The following is a 26685-nucleotide window of genomic DNA, read 5'->3' as shown; positions in this document are numbered from 1 at the left end:
TGCTATTCTTTTCAATTTCTGCAGTCGTTCTAAGATTTATTTCAACTATATTGTCGCAATGCACTTTTTTCTTTGTTTGCTTTTTAGTCCTGCAGGCTGTTGCCACTTAACTAATGAAACGTCCAGTTTAGAGGAGGGCTAGGGGAAAATGCATAGGAGTCAGATAAAGTTGGCAAGCGAGATCATCTTGCCAATTGGGGAAAATGAAAAAATAAAAAATAATAATGAAATTGTGAATATTTATTTTGATGAATTTTTATTAAAAATATATATTTTTTCTAATAGTACTTTTGGTTTGTCTAGATTGTTTTGAAAGTCTCAAGTGTAATTTTTTGATTAAAAATACTTTGATAATTTGTTAGAGAAAAATTAATGAAACTCGAATTATGATTTTTAAAGTTTTTGATGTGATTTTCTATCCTAAATAATATGCGGCAGGTATTTTTTTTGGCAAACATTTTAATGGTCTACTTTAACTTTAAAGTAAAATTTATATACGATATGATTATTTTTATTTTAATTTGGTCAAAGTATATCGTATATTTTTATTTTTATTTATACATAAAATATTTTTAATCTATGCAGAATCTGATGGGATCCTTTGAAAAGATAATGGGCAAAATAGTCAAATGATCTATTTTGCTTGCTTGATTTCCTTTTTCACCGTTCCCTCTGCAGATAGCTTCAGGAGTTAAAACCCATCGACGGAGGCAGCAAAATCTCCGCCACCAGAGCCCCAGACGACGAGGTTTTGCATTCGGCGAAGGAGATAAAGGCGCGTGTCGAAGAAGCTGTTCGAAACAATGGCGTGTCTCCTCTCGACTTGCCCTCGCCCTTTTCTCAGGTCTAATTCATTCTCGTTCGTTTATTTCCAAATTCCAGTCGTCTTGAGTTCCACAATTTTGCCTACTAAATTACTAAATTAGGGCACCATATGCACGCAAGAGTTACACTTATCCTTCTTTCATCGTTCTTGAACCTCCCAGCCTCAAAATTATATTTTGTTTCTTTTTTTTTTTTTTGCTACTCTTGCATCCCCAATCTTTTAGTTTTAGTTTTTTTTTTTTTTGCCTTTTCCACACTTTCATCCCGAATCATTTAGTTTTGGGGTTTTATGATTTGTTAGACGTAATATCAGATACTTACGGGAAAAAAAATTCGGAAGGCCAGTTGTTATCTTCAACTCCTTTAGATATTTATCATGAGGGAGTTGTATCGATTACTAGAAGCACAGGTTTTCGAGTAAAATGAAAATGAGAAATCAGTAGTGCTCGCATTTCTTCTGTTAATTTCTTCTGAATTTTACTGTCACTAATCACGTTTTGATTGTATCGGCCCACCTAGTTACTAGTGTCACTAATCAGTCGCATTTCTTCTGAATTTTACTGTCACTAATCAGTCGATGCCGCCTTTTAGATAAGGTCTGAGGTTGTGGCAGGAGTTAGAATCTCTTTCTTTTCAATATCGGCCCACCTACTTACTAGTGTCAGCAATCGTCACCCAAAATATGAGCACTTTAAATTTTAAGACGTGATGAACTTTCAACATATCATAATTCTTAGAGAGGAGAGAGAACTCTGGAGGGAGGATTACAATTGAGATTGAGTGTCTTAGAAATTTTTAGGGTATTCTTGCAATGACGTTGCATATCTTACAGGGACCTCTCAGATTGTAGATTTATTCTTTCTCGATCAAGCATACATGATATTACTTGCTTGAGACTCCAGAAGAAGGGTATCTCAGCAGTCTCCAAGGGAGAATCTCAAGCACTTGGCGAGGAAGATAAAAGCATCACGGTGAGTCCTAGAAAAGGATCTAAGACCACTCCACGTACTCCAAGGCGTAGCAGAAAGAAAACTCCTGCTGATAATCTAGAACAAAATCCTATGGAAACGTTCAGTAGTGCTGTTGAAGAGAGTACTACTTTAGTGCCATCTGGAGATTCTAAGAAAACAACAAGAAAACCCAGGAAGAAAGGTATGTTCCCTACTATACTTTTACAGTTTCATTCTTCTTATTTTAGTTTTGGTATTTCAAAATGTAATGCAGCTATTGTTATCCCTCAAATATAATTTAGCTACTGTTGCGACAGAGCATATTCAGGAGGTTTTGAATATTATTTATCGATATCTTAATATTGATATATTGATACATACAGTTAGTCAGTTACCAATTTCCCAAGAGGAGAAAACTGTGAAAAGAGCTGGTAGGAGGTCTTCTAAAAAGACTGAATTGACAGAAGTGAATTTGAAAGAATTTACCATTCACGACAACCTCACAGAAACAGATTTGCCAAATAGAGAACAGCAAGAGCTGCAATTAGCAGATTCTGATGCTGAGGATATTAGTTACACTTATGCTTGGCCCCCTCTAGTTTGCTGCTTTGGAGCTGCACAGTATGCATTCTTACCTTCTGGAAGGCCAGCTAATAGATTGATAAACCACGATATACATGAGTCGATGAAGGACATGTTTTGGTCACCAGAGAAATTTTTCAGAGCGCCTGGAGGGCCAGCATCCAGTGTTGCCATAGCTCTTGCTGCTATAGGTGGTCGAGTTGCATTCATGGGAAAACTTGGGGATGATGAATATGGTCAGAACATGTTGTATCATTTAAACATAAACAATGTACGAACTCGTCCTATTAAGCTTGATAGTTCAAGGTATACAGCAGTATCCTACATGAAAATTTCTAGAAGGGGCGGCCTCAAAGTGAGTTGCTCTAGACCTTGCGCGGAGGATAGTTTTTTGAGTTCAGACATAGATATTGATGCCCTAAAGGAGGTACCACCACTTGGCCATGCTGTTGTTCTTCATTATTATAATTTGGTAATGCTAGTATCTGATTTCTATCTGGAGGGAACCTGGCAACTTATGAAATTCTCAGAAAATCACTTGATTGCAGAACTATTTCATGTCACAAAATTAAAATTAACAAAACTATTCTTGGCATCAACTAAAGTGTTTAAGAAAACATTTTTGCAGCAGTACCATTCACATTTTCCTTTGGATTCTAGAAATGTTTTACTATCAGGTATCACTTGAGTGCATCTAAGTAGTTAGTTAACTGAAAATTTTCTCATTTTTTACTCTTAGTACTCATTCAATGACTAAATCTTCCCTTCTTGTCGGTTTCATCAAGAGTTATTACTTGTGACTTTTTGCATCAACATATGAACTCCAGGGAAACTAAGTTATGCTGCAGAATATGGAAGCATGGTCAATCTATGCTTTTTATAATAAATGTTCTCTAAGAATTAATTTATGATTTGCTGTAGATAGGGAGTCAACAATCTGGATGCAAGACTACTAAATGCTTGCATGTAGCCAAAATTATCCTGTTTCAATCCATGTAGTTAAGTGAAAAATTATTGTTAAGGGTTAATTAACATAAATAACATCCAGTAACCAGTAGATCTTATATTTGAGCCTTGTCATCAATGTTTAATATGGGAACATGATGGTTTTGTCTTGCTTGTTCCATCTAAAATTTACATTTTGATTAGGTGGAGCTATGAAGCTACCCATGTGAATAGAATACAGATGTTCTGGACTCAAATGGTGTAGCTGTAATTTCTGTATTACTATGGTGCCAGTGGCACATTTAAGTGGTCAGTAAAAACTGCACTTCATTGTACTAGATTAGGGTTGTTCCGACAAGAATATAATCTCTTTCTACTACAAAACAAACTAGCTTGAAAGTCATATTTGGTTTATTATAAATAAGCAATCTGGTAGTGGTAATCATTTGGAAGATTTGTCTCTGGAAATCTCAACTTGGTTAAAATCTAATTAATTCTTTTACTTACAGTGCCTACAATATGCAAATAAAAATAAAAGAAAAATTCAATTAGTTGATCTTGCAGTTGTGACAGTGATTCAAATCTCATGAGATTTGACTCAAGTAATTTACCTCTATTTCTTCCTTGAATGATGGTTTATCAATCATGTATGATGTTTTGCAGATTTTAATTGATTAAGAAAAATAATTTAACAGATTTAACCTCTCTATTGATGGCTTATGATGAAGATCATAGCATAGTTATACTCTCCTCCTGATAGATCCAATTGACAACTATTCTGTGAATGCTGGGAAATTGATTGATCTACATTCAATGTTTATACTAAAGAAAATAGTTATATTTGTACTGTTGGGTTTGTAAAATGACTACATGAAGCAAGGATCCTAACTTTATTTGAAGTTTTTCCTTTCTACTGATTTATATCTCAAGTTGTATATAAAACATTGCAATTGATCCTTCACGTAAAGCATTTAGTTAAACTTGTTTGTTGATGAATTTAGCCTCATTATTGTGCAGTGGAAATATCATTTGATGTCCTTGTTGCAGGCAAAAATGTTCTATTTTAATTCTTCATCTTTGCTTGACCAAAACATGAGATCGACAACCTTGCAAGCTATCAAAGTTTCCAAGAAATTTGGGGGTGTCATATTTTTTGACCCTAACCTCCCTCTGCCACTTTGGAAATCTAGTGAAAAAACTAAAGCCATTATACAGGAAGCATGGAAGCATGCCAATGTAATTGAATTGACCAAACAAGAACTTGAGTTTCTTTGTGGTATTGAACCTTTGGAGAAGTTTGATACCAAGGATAACGACAAGTCAAAATTTATTCACCACAAATCAGAAACGGTTATGCAGTTATGGCACAAAGACCTCAAGGTCCTTTTTGTGACAAATGGAACTTCTAAAGTACACTACTATACAGCAGATGCCAATGGATCAGTTCATGGAATGGAGGATGCACCTATTACTCCCTTCACAGGTGACATGTCAGCATCTGGTGATGCCATTGTTGCTGGTATGGATTTTTTACGCCTTTCATTAACATGGTTCATTCACTCAGCAGTTATTTAGTTCAGAGTAAAGCACATATACCCTTTGCGCTTGTTTTTGTTCTTTTTAATTTAGGTTACAAGCACACGTTATTGCAGTTTATTTCTCTGGTCGAATCACCACTACTAACTATCGCTTCATTTCTTCTTTTAAGCATTACAAACTTATCCATCAAATCCCATTTAAAAGTATCAACATAATTCCTTAAGTAGTTTAAGTGAATTGTGACATTTTCTGATATTTTTCTTCTTTTTCAGCACTGATGAGAATGTTAACAGTCCAACCTCACTTAATCACCGACAAGGGGTACTTGGAACGCTCAATCAAGTATGCAATTAATTGTGGAGTCACTGACCAGTGGTTACTTGCTAGAGTTCGTGGTTTCCCTCCTAAAGAAGGTATGGATGCATCAGAATATGAAGAAGGCAGAATTAAGTCAATTACTGAAAGAGAATATCGCACGGTGTAAGAATTTGTTTCACCAATTAACATCTTTTTGGAAGATTTTTGAGGTTCCAGAGTAAATTTCATCTCCACTGAGTTGGGATGATCCTAACACCAGCTACTACAAAGTAGTCACCCTGAGCAAAGAGGGATCAAGATTTTGGAGTTTCTAGCGTGTATTTTTGACATTGGTAATTTGTATACGCAAAGCGTGTTATTGTTTTTCTAATTGCTTAAAGTGTAGTTTGTCTGAGACATCAAAAAACTTGGTACTGGCTAATACGGTATTTAAATACTTGTAACAAACTTTGAAAACATATATTTACCTCGATCGTGAACTAGGCAAACAGCAAAATAACTCAAGCATAAGCTACTCTTTTTTTTTTTTTTTCTGCTTTGTTAAACTGTTCAACCTGTTGTGCACCTGAAATATGGCTCACACTACTGGATGAGATTGATCATATGAATCTATTTAATTGATGAAAATTTCATATAACAGTTTTAATTCAAAATAATTAAAAAATATATAAATTAAAAGAATTATTTAAAAATTGATAGTTTAAAAAATTGAAATAAGTACATGTAGACTGATTTAAAAAATTTAAATGCCGTAAATTGTCATTTTTTACCATCCAATCCTCTCGGCTCCAGAAGATAACTCTGGAACACGATTGAATATTCTAATTATCAAAAAATAATAATTAAAGCTCTACGAAGGCCTCAGCCCACCATTAACATTACATGCTCCTTCTTTGGAAAAGAGATGAATTAATATACTTTAAGAAGATAATCTTGAATCCTTCTTTCAGAAAAGAGATGAAGTAATATTATAACCTTGGTAGCTTAAGGTTTTTTACAATTTCAAAGGTTAATGAAATTTTTTTTTCATGATTACCTTTTGATTTTAAAACTCAATTAATTGAAATGTATTATGAAATCTAATTGAAATTGAATTAATTAATTTAAAATTTTATAAATTTAAAAACAATAATTTATTTTAAATTTTAAAAATAAAATTAATGAAGTATATTTATTAATTATTTTATTAAAATAATCATTTTAATGAATTATTTTATTAAAATAAAATTAATAAATTATATTTATTAATTTAATAATCATTTTATTAAAATAATCAGTTTAATGATTTTTAAAATATATATATAAATTTATTTGAAATTAAAAAAATAAAATTAATGAATTATATTTATTAATTTAATGAATTATTTTATTAAAATAATTATTTTAGTGAATTATTTTATTAAAAATAAATTATATTAATTTATGTTAAATTTTAAAAAATAAAATTAATAAATGATGTTTATTAATTTAATAAATTATTTTATTAAACATAATTATTTTAATGAATTATTTTATTAAAATTTAATAGAATTATATTTATTAAAATAAAATTTTAATGAATTATATTTATTAAAATAAAATTTTTAATGAATTATTTTTTAAATATATATAAATTTATTTTAAATTTTAAAAATAAAATTAACAATTATATTTATTAATTTAATAAAATAATTTTATTAAAATAATTATTTTAATGAATTATTTTTTAAATATATAAAAATTTATTTTAAATGTTAAAAAATAAAATTAATGAATTATATTTATTAATTTAATAATTTTTATTAAAATAATTATTTTAATAAATTATTTTATTAAAATATAAATTTATTTTAAATTTTAAAAAATTATAAATAAATTATATTTATTTTTTGATATATTATCATTTTATTATCATTATTAATATTATTAATCTTAATATTAATAATTTAATTTAATTTATTTGAATCAAAGGTAATATAGTAAATATTAAACTGATTATGTTTTATTCTCTCCAAATAAATAAATTGAATCCAAATATCATATTATATTTTATATCTCATACCCTTATAATTATCAAGATTATTATGTATAATAATTTGAATTAAACATACTAAAAAATAGATCTTGAAATTTATTATTAGAATTATATAAAGTATATTTTTATACGCCTATATATAAATAAATTATCTACATTTTTGAGATAAATAATATAGAATGATTAAATCATTCCTTTCTTTCACCTATTTCTATAAGCTAAAAAAAACCCTAATCGGCGCTACGTTGTGGCCGGGACGAGGAAATGGGCCGGTCCAATTCTAAGGCTAATTACTAATAAACGAGAAAGTATACGCACCGTTCGATTAATTTTTTGACGGTTGATAAAAGCAGAACGGGTTACGGGACACGGATAATAACAAGATCCCAATCCTATTCCTTGTTCTGATTTGATTCATCTCGAAGCAACGAAACCTTGACGGAGAAAAGGTAGAAGCTCATGGTGAAGCGGAAATGCCCTGACTCAGGTGAGTGAGGAGATCCTCCCTTCTTTTCCTACTATTTGGCTTCCGGTAGATCAAAGTGAATGCAGTTTTTCTCTACTTTGATTCTTATCGCACGTATGAACCCGTTTTATTTTGTGAAATTATGTTTCTTGCTCTGCCGACTAGAGATTTGTCATCTTGCTTCGTTGCTTCTTTATCCGTCTGTCCAATCTAACCTTGGTAGTTCTGTTTTCTTGTTTTTCTTTCATCTGAACTTAGGATCGGCTAGGCTAGAAAGTCCAATCAGAGCGAATCGTCGAAGAGGAGATTAGGGTTAGACAGGGTTCTTATCCGGGTCTGTCGGGACTGGGGTTACGCTCCTATTAGATTAGAAGAATACGAAGACTAGAAGGAAGCTGTTCTCTTTGGAAGCCCTCAGTCTGGATCGGAGTTAAGCGTATATTTCACTAGTGAATACTCCGCTTTGAAATATGAGAAAGAAGTACCATTCAGGTAATATTTCCAAAGGAGTTGCAAACAGATCTGCCGGTTCACCAATCATTGACGGTTCTAGAACCGCTAAGCCTACATTACATGCAATAGTACCTAGAATTACTACTGGAAAAATATATAAAAGATTGTTGGGCCATGCGGGTTCTCCATAGTAATTATGTCCCATCCCTTTAGCCAATTTAGCCTCTTATTTGATTGTAAGTTATTGGAAGGTTCATTGGTTGTAAATTCTTGGAAAGTTGATGTTGATCTGTTTGTTGCTGAATCCGCGGCTTCATATATTTGTTGTGTTGGTCTCTTGTTTATTTTTTTTGAGTATTTTTTTAGTATAGATAGTAAAGGTGGATTTTGTACTCGTATGATGTTAGATGTAGGAACATCACCACTCTAGAAATGAACTTTTTAGGAGATCTTTACCTTATCCTCCAAGAAAGTAACTTAGATAAATGGGTTTGTGGGATGTTCCAACACAATGGAAAAGGGAAAGAAATAATTATCATTTCAAATATAAACACCTTTGGATCTGAGACGCTGTCCTGAATGAAAGGGTGCTGTGTAATCTTTGTCTATGTGTATATATATATATATATATATATATATGTATGATTTTCTTGGTTTTGATTATGTTGGTCATTCTTTCTCAATATCTTCTCCTGCAGCAAATGCTGTCATGCTTTTTTAATGTAGACTTTGACATCATTCTGCAATTTAGTTCAATATATAAACTTAGTTCAAGTTTAAGTGTCTGTTACCTTGATCACTGATGTAGGATACTGTACCTACATTGTTTCTGAAGGATTTCCATGTCATTGCATCATAACAGCCTTTTGTTCATTTTAGTTCCTGAAATCACTGTTTTGGTTCCTTGCACTCTCATTTATAGCTCTTGGTGCTTCATCAGAAACCTAGTCAAATAAGGGGAAAAAAATTGATTTGATCAATTGATGCTGTAGGTTATCTATCACATTCAAGAAGAAAGGGAAGGGATAAAGTGGAGAAACACTCGATAAGAGTGAGACGAAGAAATCATATTAACAAAATAAAATTTCCAGATAGCAATTGCTCTTCCCCAGTCTCTGGTAGCACAATTGGGTCAAGGAGTCGCAATAGTCAATCAAGGTCACATGATACCCAAGTAACCAACTCAAAGAATAAAGCAAACAGTAAGGATTATGAAGATGGTAATGTTGTCTCTAGAGTCACTGAAGAGGCCCAATCTCATGGAAATAAAAGTCGTCAGAGATACAAAAGGAAAAGGAAGAATATATCCTTGGGCACTGAGACTTCCAATTCATGTTCTAGGATTTCAGATTTGGTTTCAGTCACCCATGGATGTGACAACACAGTATGCTTGAGAAATGGATCATCATTGTCACCCAAAGTTTCAAATAGAAAAGTACGGAGGAGTAGGTGGAGGAAAAGGAAATCTCGTGACTTCCATCCTGCCGACAAAATAAAAAGAGATGTACATCCCGAAAGCAGTGCCAAAAGGAGTGATTCCAATAAGTGTTCTAATCCAGCCATGCCAAACAAAACGAACATATCATCTGAGATGTCATTAGTGCATACGAACATGAGATCATTGGGTAATTCTCACAAGGATCATCGTGAAGCTAGTGCTGTAGAAGGAGTCCCTAGATTACTTACTATTGGTCCGAAAGAAGGGATGAGTGTGCATGATCGACCACATTCATTTTATGAAGACTCTGCTTGTTTCTCATTCCAGAAAGAAAATGAACCTGCCCAGAATGAAATATCAGCTAACCTTTGTGGGGAAGAGTCTAAGTTAGATATTAAAGATGGAGTAGCTTCTCAGGGAACTGAGGCTCTGAACTGTGAAAATACTCACGCTGATGCATTGACTGGTCAGGAGAAAGATGATGCTCCTGATGATGCGACCGAGAATCAAGATGAGAGTGTTAATCTGACAGTTAGTTTGACTACAGAAAAATTGTTGAGCACATATAGGAAAAAGCTTCTTGTTCTCGATCTGAATGGATTACTTGCTGACATCATTTTATATTTTCGGAGAGCTCATAAGTCATATACAAGAGTTGGAGAATATTTAGGTCAAGTTTTGTTGATTTAGTTATCATTTGTGATTGTACTTGTGGCATTGGTTACAAATTGTAAAGGTTGATGGTAGTTCTATTTGCATATTGTGTCAGTTCTTAAAAGGCCCTTCTGTGAAGACTTTCTGAAGTTTTGTTTCGAAAGATTTAATGTTGGTGTTTGGTCCTCAAGAAAGAAGTATGACTACTTTTCCTGTCTTTCAATTTTAATACTTATTTTATCAAATACAAGCTTCTCATAATGAGGCAACCAGTTAGCTTTACTTTATGCAGGTGGTACTCATAATTCAGTTTTACTATCTGCAGAAAAAATGTTGATGTAGTGGTTGATTATCTCATGAGAAATTGGAAACATAAACTATTATTTTGTTGGGTAAGTGATCTCAAAACATCTCTTCTTGAATGCACATTAGTATTTGATTAAATTTAGTATAACATGAATATTGTTGAGACTTTCAGTCATTTTATGAATTTCAATTTTCTGAATTTTTGAGTCCAAGTATTTTTTTTCTAGTTTCACCTCCACGGTTAATGCTAATTCTAATGTTTTGCTTAGTCTGTAGGCTATGTTTTAATTGGCCAATGGCTCATCAACAAAGTTATAAATAGACCCTGTTGACTTCAATTCACTAATGAAGTAATTTCTAGTCCCCAGTATCTGTTAATGTCAACGAGTATCTTTAGATTTTTTTTTTTTTTTTTTTTGCCCGAGACCTCCATTTATAGGCTGTTTAGACTCATCTTATTTAGGAAGAATTGTGGATCCTCAGAAATTATCATGATTGATTAAGTCAAAATAAACAATGAAAAAATAGCAACCATCTAAATAACATCAATGCACATATCCAGTTGCATGAAACTAATTAGTAGCGACACTTCCATCTAGAGCCAAAGTAGACATATAGGGAACATCTAGAGCCAAAGTACATCACATTGCTTTTAACTAGGATACATACACAGCATAGATTGAGGATTAGAAGCATTTTGAGTTATTTCCAATGGTTTGTTCATCTTCTATGATGCATTTTGCATCTTCATTTTCTCTTCTGAGGATGATTTTTCATTAGGGTTTCATAAAAACAAAACTATGCAGGGTTTACTTAATACCCCTGGGCCCCTGGCATTATCATAATAACTAATTGAACAAATAAACATTCTTCTGAAACTGTGCTGATATTTTTACACTCTGAGGTATAAGATTGTTTGAGATAGGCTCATATCACTTTTCTTTTGAGATAAAAGCTTGCTAAGACTAGAGCAATAAGAACTTGTTGCAACAAATTGAACTGGTTCTGAGTCTTGTTACCTTGATAAGTCTTATTCATTTATTCTTGATTGATCTTACTACAAATTCTTCTCATGAGTGATATTTCTGATTCAACAGCAGCCACAAGTTTTCTGATCTAGTCAAGTGCAATTGTTATGGATTGACACCTACAAGTTACTAAAATGCGCACAAAATATTTTTCTTGCTCATGATCATTCATGTTGAAACTTATTCAAATTTGCTAACCGTTCAGTGGAGTAGCCTATTATGTCCCTTGATAATTCAATTGGCCTTCTAGATGAAAAATAGAAAATGATGTTCAGGATACCTTAATTATATGAGGCCTTGAGATCTATCTTTTCCGCAGTCAAAATCTTTGATCTCACTCCCATCCAGAAGTTTGCATGATTGCTGGAGGATTGTTTCATCTTTATCTTGTTTACTTGTGTTACAGCAAGGCTAATAATTTTGGTAGTTGTATTATTCACTGCATTACCCTAGGTTTGGTAATTTCAATTAATTATGGTTACATTTTTGAATTTATTTGTGCATGTTTACAAGTTATTAACTACTTTTGAAGACTATAGACTTTATTTAATTGCTTAGTGAAGCTTATAACGACATTTCATATGTGCTATTCATCTCTTTGTTCAGGACAAGTCAAAGTGCACAGATACTGGCTATCGAACCCTTGAGAATAGGCATAAGCCGTTGGTCCTGAAGGAACTAAAGAGATTATGGAACAATGAGCATGGTCTACCATGGCAAAAGGGAGAATACTCGCCTTCAAACACATTGCTTGTAGACGATTCTCCTTGCAAAGCCATATGCAACCCTGTAAGGATGTCTTTTTTTACAACTGCCATGTAAGATGACCTTGTCACCCCAGAATTTTGCATTAGAAATAACTGGTGTTTTTGTTTTCTGAAGCCACACAGTGCCATTTTCCCACCTTCATTTAACTCCGTGGATAAAACTGACAATTCCTTGGGTAACTCACCATTTATTTTGCTAATTTCTTTTGATGTTTACTTGACCCGCCCATTCCACATAGTTTAAAGTTGTAATACATACAGGGCCAGGAGGAGATTTGCGTGTCTATTTGGAGAGACTTGCAATGGCTGACAATGTTCAAATGTACATTCAAGATCATCCTTTCGGTCAAAGTGCAATAACAGAGAGTGATCCATCATGGAACTTCTACCTTCGGATTATTAAGAAATTTCAGAAACCTTCATCTGTAACTACTTGAAGTGGAGACCAAACTTTTTTGTAACATGCATTTGTTGGATATTCTTTTCAGAAAACATTAGACATTCAACCGTAGGAATGCTTCAATGTTGTCGGATATTCGTTTTTGTAACTTTACAGTTATTAATTGATGTCTTTGAAAAGGAGTTTCACATTCATTTGGATACGAGTTGTCCTCCAATTTGTTAAAACCTCTCAATTATAACAAAGTTAGTATCATCCCTATGGATTGTCCTAGTTAGGGTTGCAGAGAATCGAGGATCTCTATTTATATTCTATGGTTCTTTATCTCGTCTCATTTCAAAGGACCAAATTATGTTACACTAGGCAAGCTCTGTAGTGGAAACATATTGAATGTCATGCTGGTTCTTCGACAGTGGTGGCGATGTGGCCCAATAGATAAATCATATAGCTGGAAATGCGAGGTCACATAATAAATTGTTTTCCAATATATTTATTTAAAAAAACGCCCACATTCAGTAGGTTAGTTCAAGTGTACTTAAGTTTTTATATTTAACTATTAGAATTAATCAATTTTGAAAGTGAGCAATTCAATTCTATGAAAATTTTTTATTGACCATTTGGATAAATTCGAAAAGCACAGAGTGATCCGACACCCACAAAACATGTATCATTACCGTAATAGTTCCAACAATGTCTATATGATGTATACTTGCAAGTTACAACAAAAAGGGAACTTTTAACAAACATTATAATGGCTTGAATTTGCTAGTTAACAGTTTGCTTGGAAGGGAAACAGAATGCAGAAGATTGTGGCATGCTTGCTTAGCATCAATCTCTTTGTTTCCTACTTGCCTTTTCTTGAAAACCAAATGCGCCTTCCCCACCAAGAACTTCGTCGATCAAATCTCTGAATATTGACCTCTCCACCTCTAGGACTACCATCTGTAATTCAACATCAGAGTAAAGCCAATCTTCTGATAGCTCGGCATCACCATTGCCGTGGCTGTCTGTAGTGAAGCTTTCAGCTTTGAGGTGTTCAATATCTGAACACAGCTCTTTCAGCAAGTGTTGTCCACTAGGAAGCCTGCCATATCTAGCTTGAATATGTCGGTTGGGCAGAGGGCCTAAGCTTCCCAACTTCAACTTCTGAATTAGAAGCTCGTTCACCAAATCGAATATCAGCTTCCGGTGAATCTTCTCTGGATTAACCTTGAGCTGATTGATATTTTCTTTTACAGCCTTTGTTTGTTCTAAGACGAGGAACAAGTCAGGGTTTATTGGGTGGCCAGAAGGCTGTAACTGGAAAGGCATGCTCTTGGGCCTGGATGATAAATCTAACATGAGAAGGCCAGAAGTTATGAGTATCTCAGAAACATATCGATGGTCCGGGTTCTGGTTTTCACACAACATCGCAACATGGTCAGTTGCCACAGATTCTTCAGGGTTTGGACTTAGCTGCCTCAGCTTCTGAACCAGGTCTTCAACTTTTGAAAGCTTTTTCAGATTCAATCTGGAGCTTAAATTGTATGATGGAGCATCATGCTTGCCGGTTGGATTACAACAAACACCTAAATCTTGAATCGTATCGTCCGTTACTGAAAGAAGTTAGGTTATTTCACAAGTTGGTATCATTCCTATGATTAAATGTTAATCTAGTTTTTAGTCACCTTTTCTTCTATGATTCCCCTTCAAAATAAGAGAATGATAATCTAGAAATAAATTTCTAAAGTTACTTTCCCATAGAAATAGCATAAAATATGTTTATGCACACCAGTTGTGTTTGGCCGAGGCTATAAGCATATAAAAACAAGTTGTTGGTTGGTTTGTCTTTATTTCTATAATATTGGAAGAGTTAAGTAAGGCCGTCATTCTTCTTACAAACTTGTTGAAAGTTGCAACTACTGCATTGCTAGCTAGAATTCCGAATTATGATTAGAGTTTGACTAGCAGTAAAGAAACCATGGGAACTAAAAGACTAGTATCAACTAACTGATCTTGACTACTTTGTGTTTTCATCATTTGAGACATTTTCATATGATAAGAATTTTAAGGAGGCACCCACCTGCTCTCCATGTCAGATTGGAACCTAACAAGATACTTGTAGCTACAGTTTGATGTGGTGAAATAGGTTGTATCATATTTAGGATAATTGTTATGCAGGCTACCAACTTCTATTGTTGCAATAATAAACTGAACTGCTTTACGTGTACCTTTGAATGCATTAGAAGATATTCTCACAGGAGGCAGCTCATCCTGGCAGACTGAGCGATCAAAGACAGTGATTGGATTTGGCTTCTCAGGAGCGAGTGTTGCTGGACCAGCAGCATCTCTTGGAATATGTGATTTCTTCAGAAGTATGAACCGATAATACACAAGAATAATCAGTGTTATAGTCACATAAGCAATGTCCAATAAGAAATAACAATGTTGATTCTGAAGCTTCTTGTTAGTTAATGATCTCTCATATCTTTGTTTCTTCGGAAATAGACAGGATAAATCTATTAGCTAGATTCTAATTTGTTGACATTTGAACTTTACAATAACAATGAATACAGGATGATTAACAGTGTTCAATATTGCAAAATAAAGAATTCGTTTAAAAATAGTTTTCTGAAGTTAACCTCAATCTTTATCTAGGTTCCGTGGCAAATGTAGATAATAACCAACCATTCAAGACTGAAATCATCAATAATAGTAAAAAGAGCAAAGGACAAATCCTACTGAACAAGTGGTTTTAGTTCTGTACAGCACTTTGGCTCCTCTTCTTTCAGATATTATTATAATAGTTAAAAACAAGCAGAACTGGGAGCATTTGCTGATGAAGTGACTCATTTACTGTTAGAAACATGATCCTACTGTAGAAAAATTAAGTTTTTTCCCCGCAATACTTTTATCTTGCAAATGGTATTGAATCAGGGACAGACTTACGTAGTGTTTCAAGGTTGGTGAAGCACTTTTAGCAGCTCTTCCAGATTGATTCTTTTTACCCTGAGAAGAAAAGCGAAGTTCAACAGAGCGGTTGGAGCTTGTTACTTCTGCATCCGACTTTTCATCAACTTGTTGAGTTAGACTTCCTGTCCCACTACTAGTGTCACTCAGTTGATCATCATTTCGCTGTGCTTGGGCTGGTTTTCTTCTGAGCCTGACTCTAGGAGACACTGATTCTGAAGAATAAATATTAGCAGTTTGTTTTGGCGCCGCATCAGATTGAGTTGAGGGACGTGGGGTAGAAGAATGTTTTTTTTCTTCAAGCTGTCTGTGTTGTAATCTAGGGCCGAGAGCACTCGATGATTTTGGCAGACTTCTATTATCTTCTCTAATTGCTCTCTGAGGCCTAGGTGAGGCCTGAAACATACTTGCACAATGTTTGTGTGCGTCATTTTCTTCTTGTGCACATTTCTTGTATCTGGACTGAAGATATTGACTAGTAGGTTGTCTGTCAATTGATTTAAGAGTTTTGTCTTGGCAAAATTTGGTGTTAAGAGAATCTATCTTTCCGTCATCATGAACTCTTATCTGTGACCTTTGTAGTTCTGGTAAGCTATTGAAAGGAACGAAGGAAGATGGTGATATATCAGAACTGCTAAAAGATCTTGAAGGCTTCATGATGACTATTGGTGATCCAAAAACTATTGGAGTTTTTTCTCCTTTCATCAATGTAGGATATTGACTAAAAACCACGTTTTGGTCATTTGTGGAACCACAACACTGATCATTTCCAGGTGAAGTAGTGTGAATTGAAATTCTGGAAGGCTGATGTTCAACTTTATCATTCTCTAATAGTCCCTTTGCATGCATAGCATCCAATATGTGCTTCAGAGCTCGAAGGTCCCTGTTGGATTGTTGGAACTCAAGATCTTTCAACCTTTTCTCTATCTCACTATACACAGACTCTGCTTGCTGCTTTGTGCGAGATTCACGGACACCAAATGTCATCTTTTGGGGAACACGAATCTTTTTATGGTGCCTCCAAGGAGCATGTTCAACTCGAACCTTTGAACAGGAGATTTGTTTGGTGACAGAATCAAACCTTTTCTGCTGTGGCTTAATGAGGTCATCGATGTAGCACTTCTGGCTGAACGACGACAGATCCTCTTTGTCATCTTTTGTGGTTGTGGTTTTCTCAAAGGGCATGCTTGGTTTCTTGTGGGTAATGAATGTGCTAAAGCTTTTGTTAATGCTTTTATCGTCCAAAATCTCTTGATCTTGGCTCAAGCTGGGCATCACTTCTAAGCCCATGAGCTTAGCCACTAAGCTAGGAGGCCTTTTACAATTTCCCAGTTCTTGCTGATGTTCCATCGTCCTGTAAGATCGACGATCAATGGTGCACTGATCAACTTGTTTCAGACCAGAGTAAGGTTTTAGATCAAAGTTAGAGCTCCTCGGAGTGCAGTCCTTGCTATCTAATGACAGCCTAGGAAACTCTCTGAGTTTGGGTGAGAATTTGCTGCTTTCTTGGGAATCCAGAGAAGGGTGTGCACCTCTTCCATCATACGAAAATCTGGGAGCTACTTTTGCGACCGGATACAATGAAGAAGACTTTTTCCCTTCGTATGATGTTCTTGGTGCTTCATTAGCTTCTGAAAAATATTGGGAAGATTGATTGAGCTTCACTAGGACCCGGAGTGATTCACCAAGATCAACATTCATTTTCGTTTTCCCATCGAATCCAGTGGAATCTAATATATCCATTGACTTTAACAACTGAATAGGACTCGCAGAGTCTTTTAGTTTCGACACATGGTTCTTCATATCCTCCTTGAGTGAAGCTCTTGCCGGTAAAGCACAAGAATCTTTGTGTATAGAGTCCTTTACAATATCTCGAAAATTCAGAGACTGGTAATCGGATTGTCCCTTTGTAGACCGATCTATATACATTTGATCGCCGGAGGGATGCGCTTCTCGAGAAGACTTGTTACAGTCTAGAGAAGAAAATGACGAACAAGATGAAGAAGAGACTGAAGTTCTCGATGACTCCATTGAAATTCTTCGATTCTCATTCAAACTCTTGCTTGAACTTCTCTGCTAAAAGGAAAACCACAAACAGTTACGACAAACAAGTAATATAGTAAACAGATCTTTACTAGGAATCAGTTGGAATCTTGCCAAAACAACTTGGGGAGGACATCCATTTCTCTCGGCACCAACTGAGTTTCTGCTTGAAAGAGCATTTCCTACACAAGTAGAATAATGGTGATGCGGATAGTAGAGAGCAAATAGGCTAAGTTTCAGATTGAGTGTTTAGGCTTTCAAACTTCAAATTCTGAAATATAGATTCTCATAATTCCAACTCTACATTAGGAAATTTCACACAGAAGACTGTTCTTTAGATTTTTTTTTTGTTCAAAATTTCATCTTTAGATTCTGAAACTAAGACAGGTGATAATCCTCCACATTTAAACCATTAATTATATATGAAAAAAATGGGATAGTTTTTTTTTATGGGAAGACTAATGAATAGTAATTAACAGAGCCGCAGTTTTTGAAACAGACTGCATCAAACAATGGAAGGGAAAAAAAAACTGAAATTATAGAGAAAAATAAATGTTACCGGAAGGGAGAGTTTTGTGGTCGTGGCCATTAACATTCAAGCGCCTCCCAGTGAGGATTTGCTGCCGGTCGAACATTTGGAAGATTCCAGTCATGCACCCTATTTGCCTCTGCAACTCTGGATTGTCATCGGCAAATGCTTGCAGAAACTTTGCTGACATATTTCTCTTAATTCCTACACTACAAAATCCGAAATAGAACCAAAAACACTCGGGCTAGAAACTAGATTAGGGTTTATCAAAATCCTTACCTCAACACTTACAATATTTCCTGACAAACATGCCAGCATTCACCCTTCACCATCAGAGGCCCTAATGCTGCTTCTACCAAAGCAGTCCCACTGCATTAGAATGATTATACACCTAAAAGAGATTCCTTTTCCCTTTCCCGTCCACAACCGAACCCAGCTTCTCTCCAAATCTTCCCTCCCTGGCTGGACTACCAACCACACCGAAGAAAATGGGCAGGTACCCTTCAATGAGAAAGGTACAGGAACAGGAGAAGAAAAAAAATGAAGCAACTTTAACACATTAGTCACTCCCTGGGACAGGTGCACCACCATAAACAAAAACAATACTAGAAAAAAAGCCTTACTGCCTTCCTGTAACTCCAGTTTCCTTTTGTTGCTATCGTCAAGAGCAGCAATGTATGTAAGAAAGGTGTCAGAGGCGAGGAGTTCAGACTGGAGGAAACTAGCAAGGTATGGATGTGGGCTTTTGCGATCCCAAGGATGGTGAAAGATTCCAATGGGGGATGAACTTGGAATGGATTGTTCTTTTATTTAATTCCTTCTTGGAATGGGAATTTGGTGCATATCCTTTGACAGATGTGAGTGGGACACCAAGCCCTCTGGTCCTCACTCATCTCCCATGTGCCTCACATCATGCAAACCTTAGCTTGTGCGTTCTTCCTCCACCAGTTCTCATCGACATGTAACCATCATCTATTTATCAGTAAGACGAGCCATAATACATATTAAAAGGGAGGAGGAGGAGGAGGAGTCGTCTAATCTGAAAAAAGAAAAAAGTTGGTGTTTTCCTATCAATTTTTGGCTGTCAAGATTGCTTTGCAAAATCATTGAGAGAGTGCATCGATGAACGACCTGTGGAAGCAGGCAAATTTTGTGACTGGTGGTGGTCAATCATGTGGCAGAGGAATCTCACAGCTTACACTTGCACACAACCATAATTGTGCCAGTTAATATTGATGCTAATAATAAAGTAATAAATGAGAAGGGAAGGCCACGACCGATCGAGCCGAGCAATAGCATGCCTGTTTCCAGCACTCGTAATTAAGCAGCGCATTGGCATTATATTGCATGGAAGAAATTACCTCCTACCAAATTAATGTGGTTACTGCCATTAACCTGCAGCATAACCTTTAGCCTTTATCAATTCTATGAAAAACAAACTAAATCATTAACTGATCGATTAAATCGAGATCAGTGTAGTGTAGGTTTTTAGACGTTCAGTTCAACTGGAAAATACTGGCTGGGTTCAGAAACACGTACAATATTAACCTAGCAGCTAGCTAGCTTAGCTTGCGATCTCATTTTCGAATGGGGCACGCAGACATTCAAATGGTGGTGGGTCTTCAATTTGCCTGACAATTAATGATCCAGATTACAAGAACATGAAGTTGTTCCATTTCATGCAAAGATATATATATATTGTATAATAGCAACAGTTTCGAGGACCACATTGCCGCAAGAACCCTAGACACCAAGCTGTTCTCCAACAATATGGATGGGAAAAGGACACCAGCAGTCGCATCTTGTTCTGTTGATGAGGGAATTGCCCATCAACAAATACCTTGTAATAATCCCCAGAAGGAACGGGAGAAGACTGGGACAGAGCTAGCTAGCTAGCTGCTGCACCATCCAAAAGAACAAAGTTTCCAATATTTATAGAAAAGGAATAATTGCTACGTTTATCGTGAACTTTTAGTGTTCTAGTGAATCCACCATCAACTTTAATATTTAACAAAAGTTTAAATGTCACATACCTCTTTCAAAAAAATTTTATTTGATGGGGAAAAAAATACTTTGTTCTTCGATAATCAAATGTCAAATTTTGAATGTAATGTATCAAATTGATGATGTACATGCCCCAGGAAAATTGAATAATTCATTGTATTTGGGGGATTTAGAAGATTTTGTAATATCGATCGATCACATCGATCAATGTTTTAACTTTCACGAGCTCCACTGCTCTCAAAAAATGCAGCAGACTAATAAATCTATCTGATCATACAACAAGAAGCTAGCTAGTCAAAAGGCAGCTGATGTATGAATAATATTGCAGCTGCTTCCGAAATGCTTCACTTCTTTTAATAATTCCACATGTTTTCTGGGTTTCACTGGCATTTCACCTTTACAACTGTTACATCGATCGGTTCAACAATAGACTACCACATCAAACCGTACTATTAAGGCTAAGTGAGAAGCATTTGCTTTCTATGTGCTCGCTCATCCATAGAAATACGAACATGAGTGCCTTTTTTAAGTGTGGAATCATCACAAGAGCACCACTATTTCATCTTTCTACAAAACAACAACATTTAAACATGTACAATAAAGATTTTGTTTTGTATAAAATAAAGAGAGCTGATTTCTTTCAAAACAACCCATCATATTTCTGCAAGATTATCCATTGTCACCTATCCATCCATGACTGTGTACAGTATATGCTTAGCTCATGGATATACCGATATATTCGGCTATTCCTCCTATACCCTATACCTATACTTATACCTATACCTAATTAATGAGCGTAGCCATGCATGCAGAGTATATATACAAGCTCTTCCCCCATACATGAGGCACGGGCAAAGTTGATGCTGAGAGATGGATGTTACGAAAAAGAGGATAAGGACGAAGGATGCATGATCACATGATGGGCTGGCAATTATATGGCACGCCATGCAGGACCCAGTACCAAGTACCAAGGTCTATTTATATATATATATATATAATCTCATATATAGCCAAGCACTGCTCCGGGATATAATAATTTGCCATGACATTGAATTGGCACATGACGTACTATTTATTTATTTATTTATTTATTTTTTCCTCCTGTGGCCAGGCCAGCTATATATGTATTTATGAAACTTAATCATGCATCATCAGTAGTAGTAAATTAATAATTGAACTGTGGTGGGAGCAACGCACGCAGATATGAAGCAATCTGATCTGATAGTTCATGTGCACGTACTATGCAAATGTGAAATATAATTAATACTAATTGCTCAAATATATAAAACGATAATCACATATGCAACTTTACAGCAGTCTTCAAATTTGTATCTTTAGAGGACCACATCAAAAGCAGAGAAACATTTCTCCAAGAATCCTGGGATTTTCCTGTTTTGGTGTTCGATCGTAGATGGATAGAACTTCGAAGAACTGAAATATTGTTTTCCGAATCTTAAAAGTGAATGAAAAGTTGACTACTTATAATTCGTTTTAATTGAAACACAAAAAATAAAGTTACTTATAATTATGCAAATTTACTGCAAGTAGCTAGTCTGGCAGAAAATAACAACTAACTAATTAATCTACCTTTGCTAAGCAGATTTTTTTAAAAATAAATAATATCTATCGCCATGATCTTGTAAATATTCCCAACATATCAACTCAATGACTACCTGAACAGAAGGTAAATAAACAAAGCCTGATTACTATGATTATTGGAATGCAACAATCAAGTTCTCAAATCACGTTTTAACATGTTGGATGAAAGAATGTAAGTTTGGTTATCTATTCATGGAAATTAAGTGGCATGCAATGTTATTGAATCTACTCATAGTATAGGAAGAGGATTTTTTTTCCTGAGCAAATTAGTTCAAGCCTAAAGATTCAGTACAAACTAAAAACCGAGGAAAATTAGGTAAAACAAAATCAAATTTCAATGCTGTAAACATTTAAAAGATCATCCAATGCATGGATATTTCTGGGTATATATAAACAGAGAGATGGTTAACTTAAGGGATGCAAGAATATAACACACACTATAAATATATATACAGAGAGATGGGAAGTTTGTGCCTATATTATGTGACTTAAAATCACATACAAACGAGTCATCCAGACAAATTAAGAGCTAGGTGATCAAAATTGATAACGGAACACAATGTACCTTGAAATTCTTACAACTCACAATTAGAAAGCATGGATTCCAATACATGGGAGGTATATAAGGGAAATGGCAAAGCAATGTTGCAAGTATGGACAATGGAAATCATCATAAAATAACCAAGGAGAGCTAGTAAACATACTCTCAAACTTGAATCCTAAAAAATTCAATTATTGTTACACAAATGATTAAACATCATCTCCTTTGTCTTTATACAGCAGTGACACTTGTACTAGCATTAATATTACTGAGCAAAAGACTCCATTTGTTAGAGTATAACATCTTCTAATTATTTAAATTACAGATTAGCGATTATAACTTAGCTAGTGAATTAAGAAACTTTTGATTCACAATCAAACCCCAAAGTCACTTAGTTCCACATTTTCATTATTGAGCTTTGAATCTTCATTCTCTTGTAATTCAAGAGCTAGCCAAGTATTCTTTTTCAGTTGTGGTGACCTATTTGAATCACAACAAACCTTAAAGTGACCCAGTCAAATACATTATATTAAGGGCTCAATAGAGGAATCATCAAGTCAAGTTGACAACATAATGTAGCGATCTCATTGGTACAATAAATAACAAATCCCAAAGTGGTGAAATTAAATTGATTCACATGGCATTCATAGTTTGGCTTCATGTATCCAGACAAAATTCCCTGCTATGATATAGTTGGCATTCATAGTTAGAATGCCAAACAATCATTTACTAACAATGTGAGCTTGATTGTTATTTAAAATATGAGAGACAAGTAATATACTTGCTTGTGGCGGTTCCAACTTGTCGAACATAACAATGACAGATCACTACCCTCACGAGGACAATGGTGAAGAATAGTGATGATAGAGCTGCAACAACTTCTGCAACAGAAGAGAAGAAATATGAGGTAGAATTGAAGTGCAGATTTATCTTAATATAGGCATGCCTATGTACAGTGGAAGAAAAATCATGAGTGATATATTCTCTTGTTGCAGTTGTTGGTACTTAGTTATATATTTCCATTGGCCAACCTGGAGTGTTTTAGTCGTAGTAATATGCTGTCTGGATGTTAATGTATTGATAGAGTTATGTGTGGGTGAGTTTGTGTTTTAGTGCATCAACAGTTGCAAACGTCCAAGACTTGTTATTGATGCATACATATGAGGAACATGGGGAGAAAAAGGAAAATCTATCATCATTCTTTCCAAAAAAAGAAAATATGCAAATAGGCTGAAGAGAGTTTTCTCAATATTCCTTACAATGAGCTCACATAATTAAATCTTTACAATAGGTAAGGACATGAAACAGGGAAGAACTGCTGTTCCAGCTGACAAGGATTTCCACAATTCTCCGGATATCAAATGTTAATGACTCAATTCTTTTCCCGTGCCTTTTATGATCATGCAAATATTGCTCTGTGAAAGAGTGGGAGCTTTCTCCATCGTAGCAAGAATCCTGTTGCTCCAGATTTCTCTATAACGTGATATCTTTGTCTTTAATGTATTACTGGTTCATGCTCTTATAGGTTGATGAATGTACACTTGATTGTGGTGCTAAAAGGATTATATGTAGAATATGTTGTAGCGTGGGGGAAAGGTTATATGGTTGTGATGTAAAGGTAATTGGTGGTTTGAGGAAATGCCTTTGATACCAAGTTGATAAGAACTTGTGGACTATCTTGAAGCTAATTATAGAAAAGAGGACGATCGATCACTTCAAGAGGATCGACCTCCAAGTGTTCATTAACTTAATGAATTAATTGATGACTACTTATTTGATTGTGAAAGGCTTCATGATATATTTATTTATAGACATCGAGATACCTTACTAATTCTAATATATCTAATAATAAATTAAAGAATAACTAATACCAGAGAGAAAAAGGTGCTGACTAATAGTAGATCCTAAAACAAATTCTAGATGAAATACTTAAAATTTATGGAAAGCAACGTCAGCCAGATTGAAGGAAGAAAGGTCACGAGATGGACAGATAGGAAAATGAAACAGATTACCGGAACATCCCCAATTGCAGAGCACGTAGAATGATGAAGGAAGAAAGGTCACGACCTGGACAGTTACCTGCTTTACTTCTGGTGCCCACCGCAGAGGGCATTATAGTCTTCCTCGGTCGCCTCGGTGATAACTTGCGTTGAGGTTCGATTGAAATTTTATGTAATAATGTTTTGTCGAAATTTTATTTTACGACAAAGTTCAACAATGAGTTTCTCAACGATTGCATCACCGTCTCATTATTTCCCGAAGCGTGAGAATTCTGAAACTTGAAAGACGAAGAAAGCTTTTCTTTTTTCTCCAGCAAGAAGCAACAACACACCCATTAATGTCTCATCATTGATCCCATAGAAAAAGAAATGCCATCAAAATAAGTAACACTAGTCTAGTTTAATCTCTGGTTCAGAAGGAGATAAGAAAACGAGAGGCAATAGAAGTGAAACAGGTAAAATGGAATCAATTCTGCTCGCCACTACTTGATTAGAAATGTCACTGTATCAGTGCATATAACTACAGCAGTAGCATCACATAAACATTTGCACAGTGATGAGCTCCCAAAATACTGGCATTACAATTTTGCTCAACTCAACAAGGCAATGCATGTACCAGCGGCAGCGAATAAGAGGGAAACCGCGCCTGGCTTTAGGAGCACAGCACCATGGTTGGTGTCACTGGAAATGCCAGTTGAAGGTCCCAAACCACCCAGTCCCCCAGTTGATGGGGTGAAGGAGGTAGGGCTTGATATGCCTGGGGTGCTTGTTGATGGTGTAGAACTTGAGCCTGCAGCACTAAATGAAGCAAACAACATAAAGAGATATGTGAAGGCATTTTTCATTGTAAAGCACAGAAAGAACAACCTGGAGATGCCAATAAACTGAGTGAAATAAATACCTTTGAGTGGCTGGGTAACTGCAGCCACTGTAACCTAAACAATCCATCAGATCAATTAATGGCTTTAATAACTACTTATACACAACAGCGTTCAGAGACAGTGGTAACTGAGAAGATCTAGTGACCTACTTGGATCTGTTGTTGTAAGAGTGGCAGTGCCTGAGAAATCACAAGCCCCTTGAGCCTGCCCCTTTCTCTGGTAGTAGCTGTTGGTAGCATAAGAGCAATGAACCCTCACGGTGTTGGGACTATAACAAGCTCCATTTTGGAGAATGGGGTTGCAGTCAGCCCCTGCTCCACAAGCATAATCCAGTGTCTTCTGGAGAGCAGCATCCCCTATTTCAGGTTTACAAACACACCAAGCAGCCTCTGCGCATTTCAAAGGATTTTCACAATGACTATTGATCAGTCTTTCAAAGGAAACTGTCTTCTTCCCACAAGTTTTAAGTGCGAGTAAAATAGAGATCAACATGCAGTTCAGAGATTAGCATCTGTCTCGCAAGAAAACAAAGGTTTTCCATGGAAAACTTCAGATATAAAACCAGCGGAGGAGTTCATGGATCTTGGGAGTTGGGACGGCTTGAGTATGAAATAGAAGCATTCACAGATAGAGAGACGAAGGAAACTCTTGTAAAAATATTCAAGCGAACTGAAGCTTACCTGATCCTCCAATCCAGGTCAACAAGAGAGCTGCTAAAGCTAGAGCAGCCATGGCAGTGGAAGATGCAAAAACCTTGAGAGACAGAGGCAAAGACTGGAACTAGAAAGAGAAAGAGAGCTGTGAAGTGAGCAAGCATATGATCTAGGAAAATGAAATGGCAGACGCAGATGTGGATGTGTCCACAGCAAGGTTGCTCAAATTTTCACCGAGTAAATGGCACACTGCCCTCTGCAGTGTCCTTTGGAAGAGAGTCACTGTTGCTTTTTGGCCACCGCCTTTTATAGAACGGCTATAAATCCATGAGTGGGTTGTGGAAGAAGATCGAACATCTGATGCGCAATGCGGAACTCAACCCAACTCCTCCATAGCCATGGTTGGGTGAACTAGATCCAGCACTCATGCACACCGAATCCAGTCAATTAATGCTTTCTGTGGGGGCATCAGCAACGTGTTGAAAGAATCAGATTATTTTAAAGAGCATGACGTGTTGTTCTTCTAGTTCCAGATTTTGTACAATGTACTGCTCCAGCCAAATAAGGTGGCTTTTGGGTTGCTGGTCCACCAAACGTTGGCTTTTCTTGTCTTACAAAAACAGTCTTGAGTAATGCGGCGGTAAGATATTGTTATTCAATTTTCAATTACGATATATTTGTAAGAATTTTTTTCAAATCAAGAGCGCAATCAAAAGATACTGAGTCACTACGTAAACTTTCTAATTTCCATAGAACTGAATCAGTCACTCCAAAATAATCAACAGAATTAACTGAGATTTA

General features: G+C 35.5%; 4 protein-coding genes across 4 annotated transcripts; 2 read left to right on the top strand and 2 right to left on the bottom strand.

The window, feature by feature from the left end:
- The first annotated feature begins 699 nt into the window (after nucleotides 1–699).
- Nucleotides 700–5529, top strand: LOC141844954 (fructokinase-like 2, chloroplastic). The gene is made up of 5 exons (XM_074732943.1): nucleotides 700–844; nucleotides 1658–1977; nucleotides 2159–2784; nucleotides 4350–4821; nucleotides 5114–5529. Exons 1-5 carry the CDS (start codon nucleotides 804–806, stop codon nucleotides 5323–5325), a joined length of 1671 nt encoding a protein of 556 aa, XP_074589044.1. The 5' UTR covers nucleotides 700–803; the 3' UTR covers nucleotides 5326–5529.
- A 2051-nt stretch (nucleotides 5530–7580) lies between these two features.
- LOC141839564 (uncharacterized) lies at nucleotides 7581–12848 on the top strand. The gene is made up of 7 exons (XM_074727345.1): nucleotides 7581–7660; nucleotides 9085–10200; nucleotides 10300–10381; nucleotides 10510–10576; nucleotides 12125–12307; nucleotides 12401–12461; nucleotides 12547–12848. The coding sequence occupies exons 1-7, from the start codon at nucleotides 7633–7635 to the stop codon at nucleotides 12720–12722; spliced, it is 1713 nt and encodes a 570-aa protein (XP_074583446.1). The 5' UTR covers nucleotides 7581–7632; the 3' UTR covers nucleotides 12723–12848.
- A 518-nt stretch (nucleotides 12849–13366) lies between these two features.
- LOC141829679 (protein LONGIFOLIA 1-like) lies at nucleotides 13367–18524 on the bottom strand. Its single transcript, XM_074720284.1, has 7 exons — nucleotides 18494–18524; nucleotides 18237–18410; nucleotides 17792–17859; nucleotides 16778–17710; nucleotides 15614–16669; nucleotides 14896–15031; nucleotides 13367–14280 (listed from the first exon to the last, which is right to left on the bottom strand). The coding sequence occupies exons 1-7, from the start codon at nucleotides 18522–18524 to the stop codon at nucleotides 13514–13516; spliced, it is 3165 nt and encodes a 1054-aa protein (XP_074576385.1). The 3' UTR covers nucleotides 13367–13513.
- Nucleotides 18525–24940: 6416 nt separating this feature from the next.
- On the bottom strand, nucleotides 24941–26057 carry LOC141832111 (PLASMODESMATA CALLOSE-BINDING PROTEIN 2-like). Its single transcript, XM_074719596.1, has 4 exons — nucleotides 25912–26057; nucleotides 25381–25620; nucleotides 25252–25285; nucleotides 24941–25148 (listed from the first exon to the last, which is right to left on the bottom strand). The coding sequence occupies exons 1-4, from the start codon at nucleotides 25961–25963 to the stop codon at nucleotides 24941–24943; spliced, it is 534 nt and encodes a 177-aa protein (XP_074575697.1). The 5' UTR covers nucleotides 25964–26057.
- Nucleotides 26058–26685: the final 628 nt, after the last annotated feature.

The sequence above is a fragment of the Curcuma longa genome, chromosome 1 (genome assembly GCF_044706935.1).
Source record: "Curcuma longa cultivar G26 ecotype Majalengka, Jawa Barat chromosome 1, ITB_CL_G26_1.1, whole genome shotgun sequence".
Taxonomy (NCBI): domain Eukaryota; kingdom Viridiplantae; phylum Streptophyta; class Magnoliopsida; order Zingiberales; family Zingiberaceae; genus Curcuma; species Curcuma longa.
Note: the sequence above shows the minus strand (reverse complement) of the source record. Positions and strands in the feature narration are given on the sequence as shown.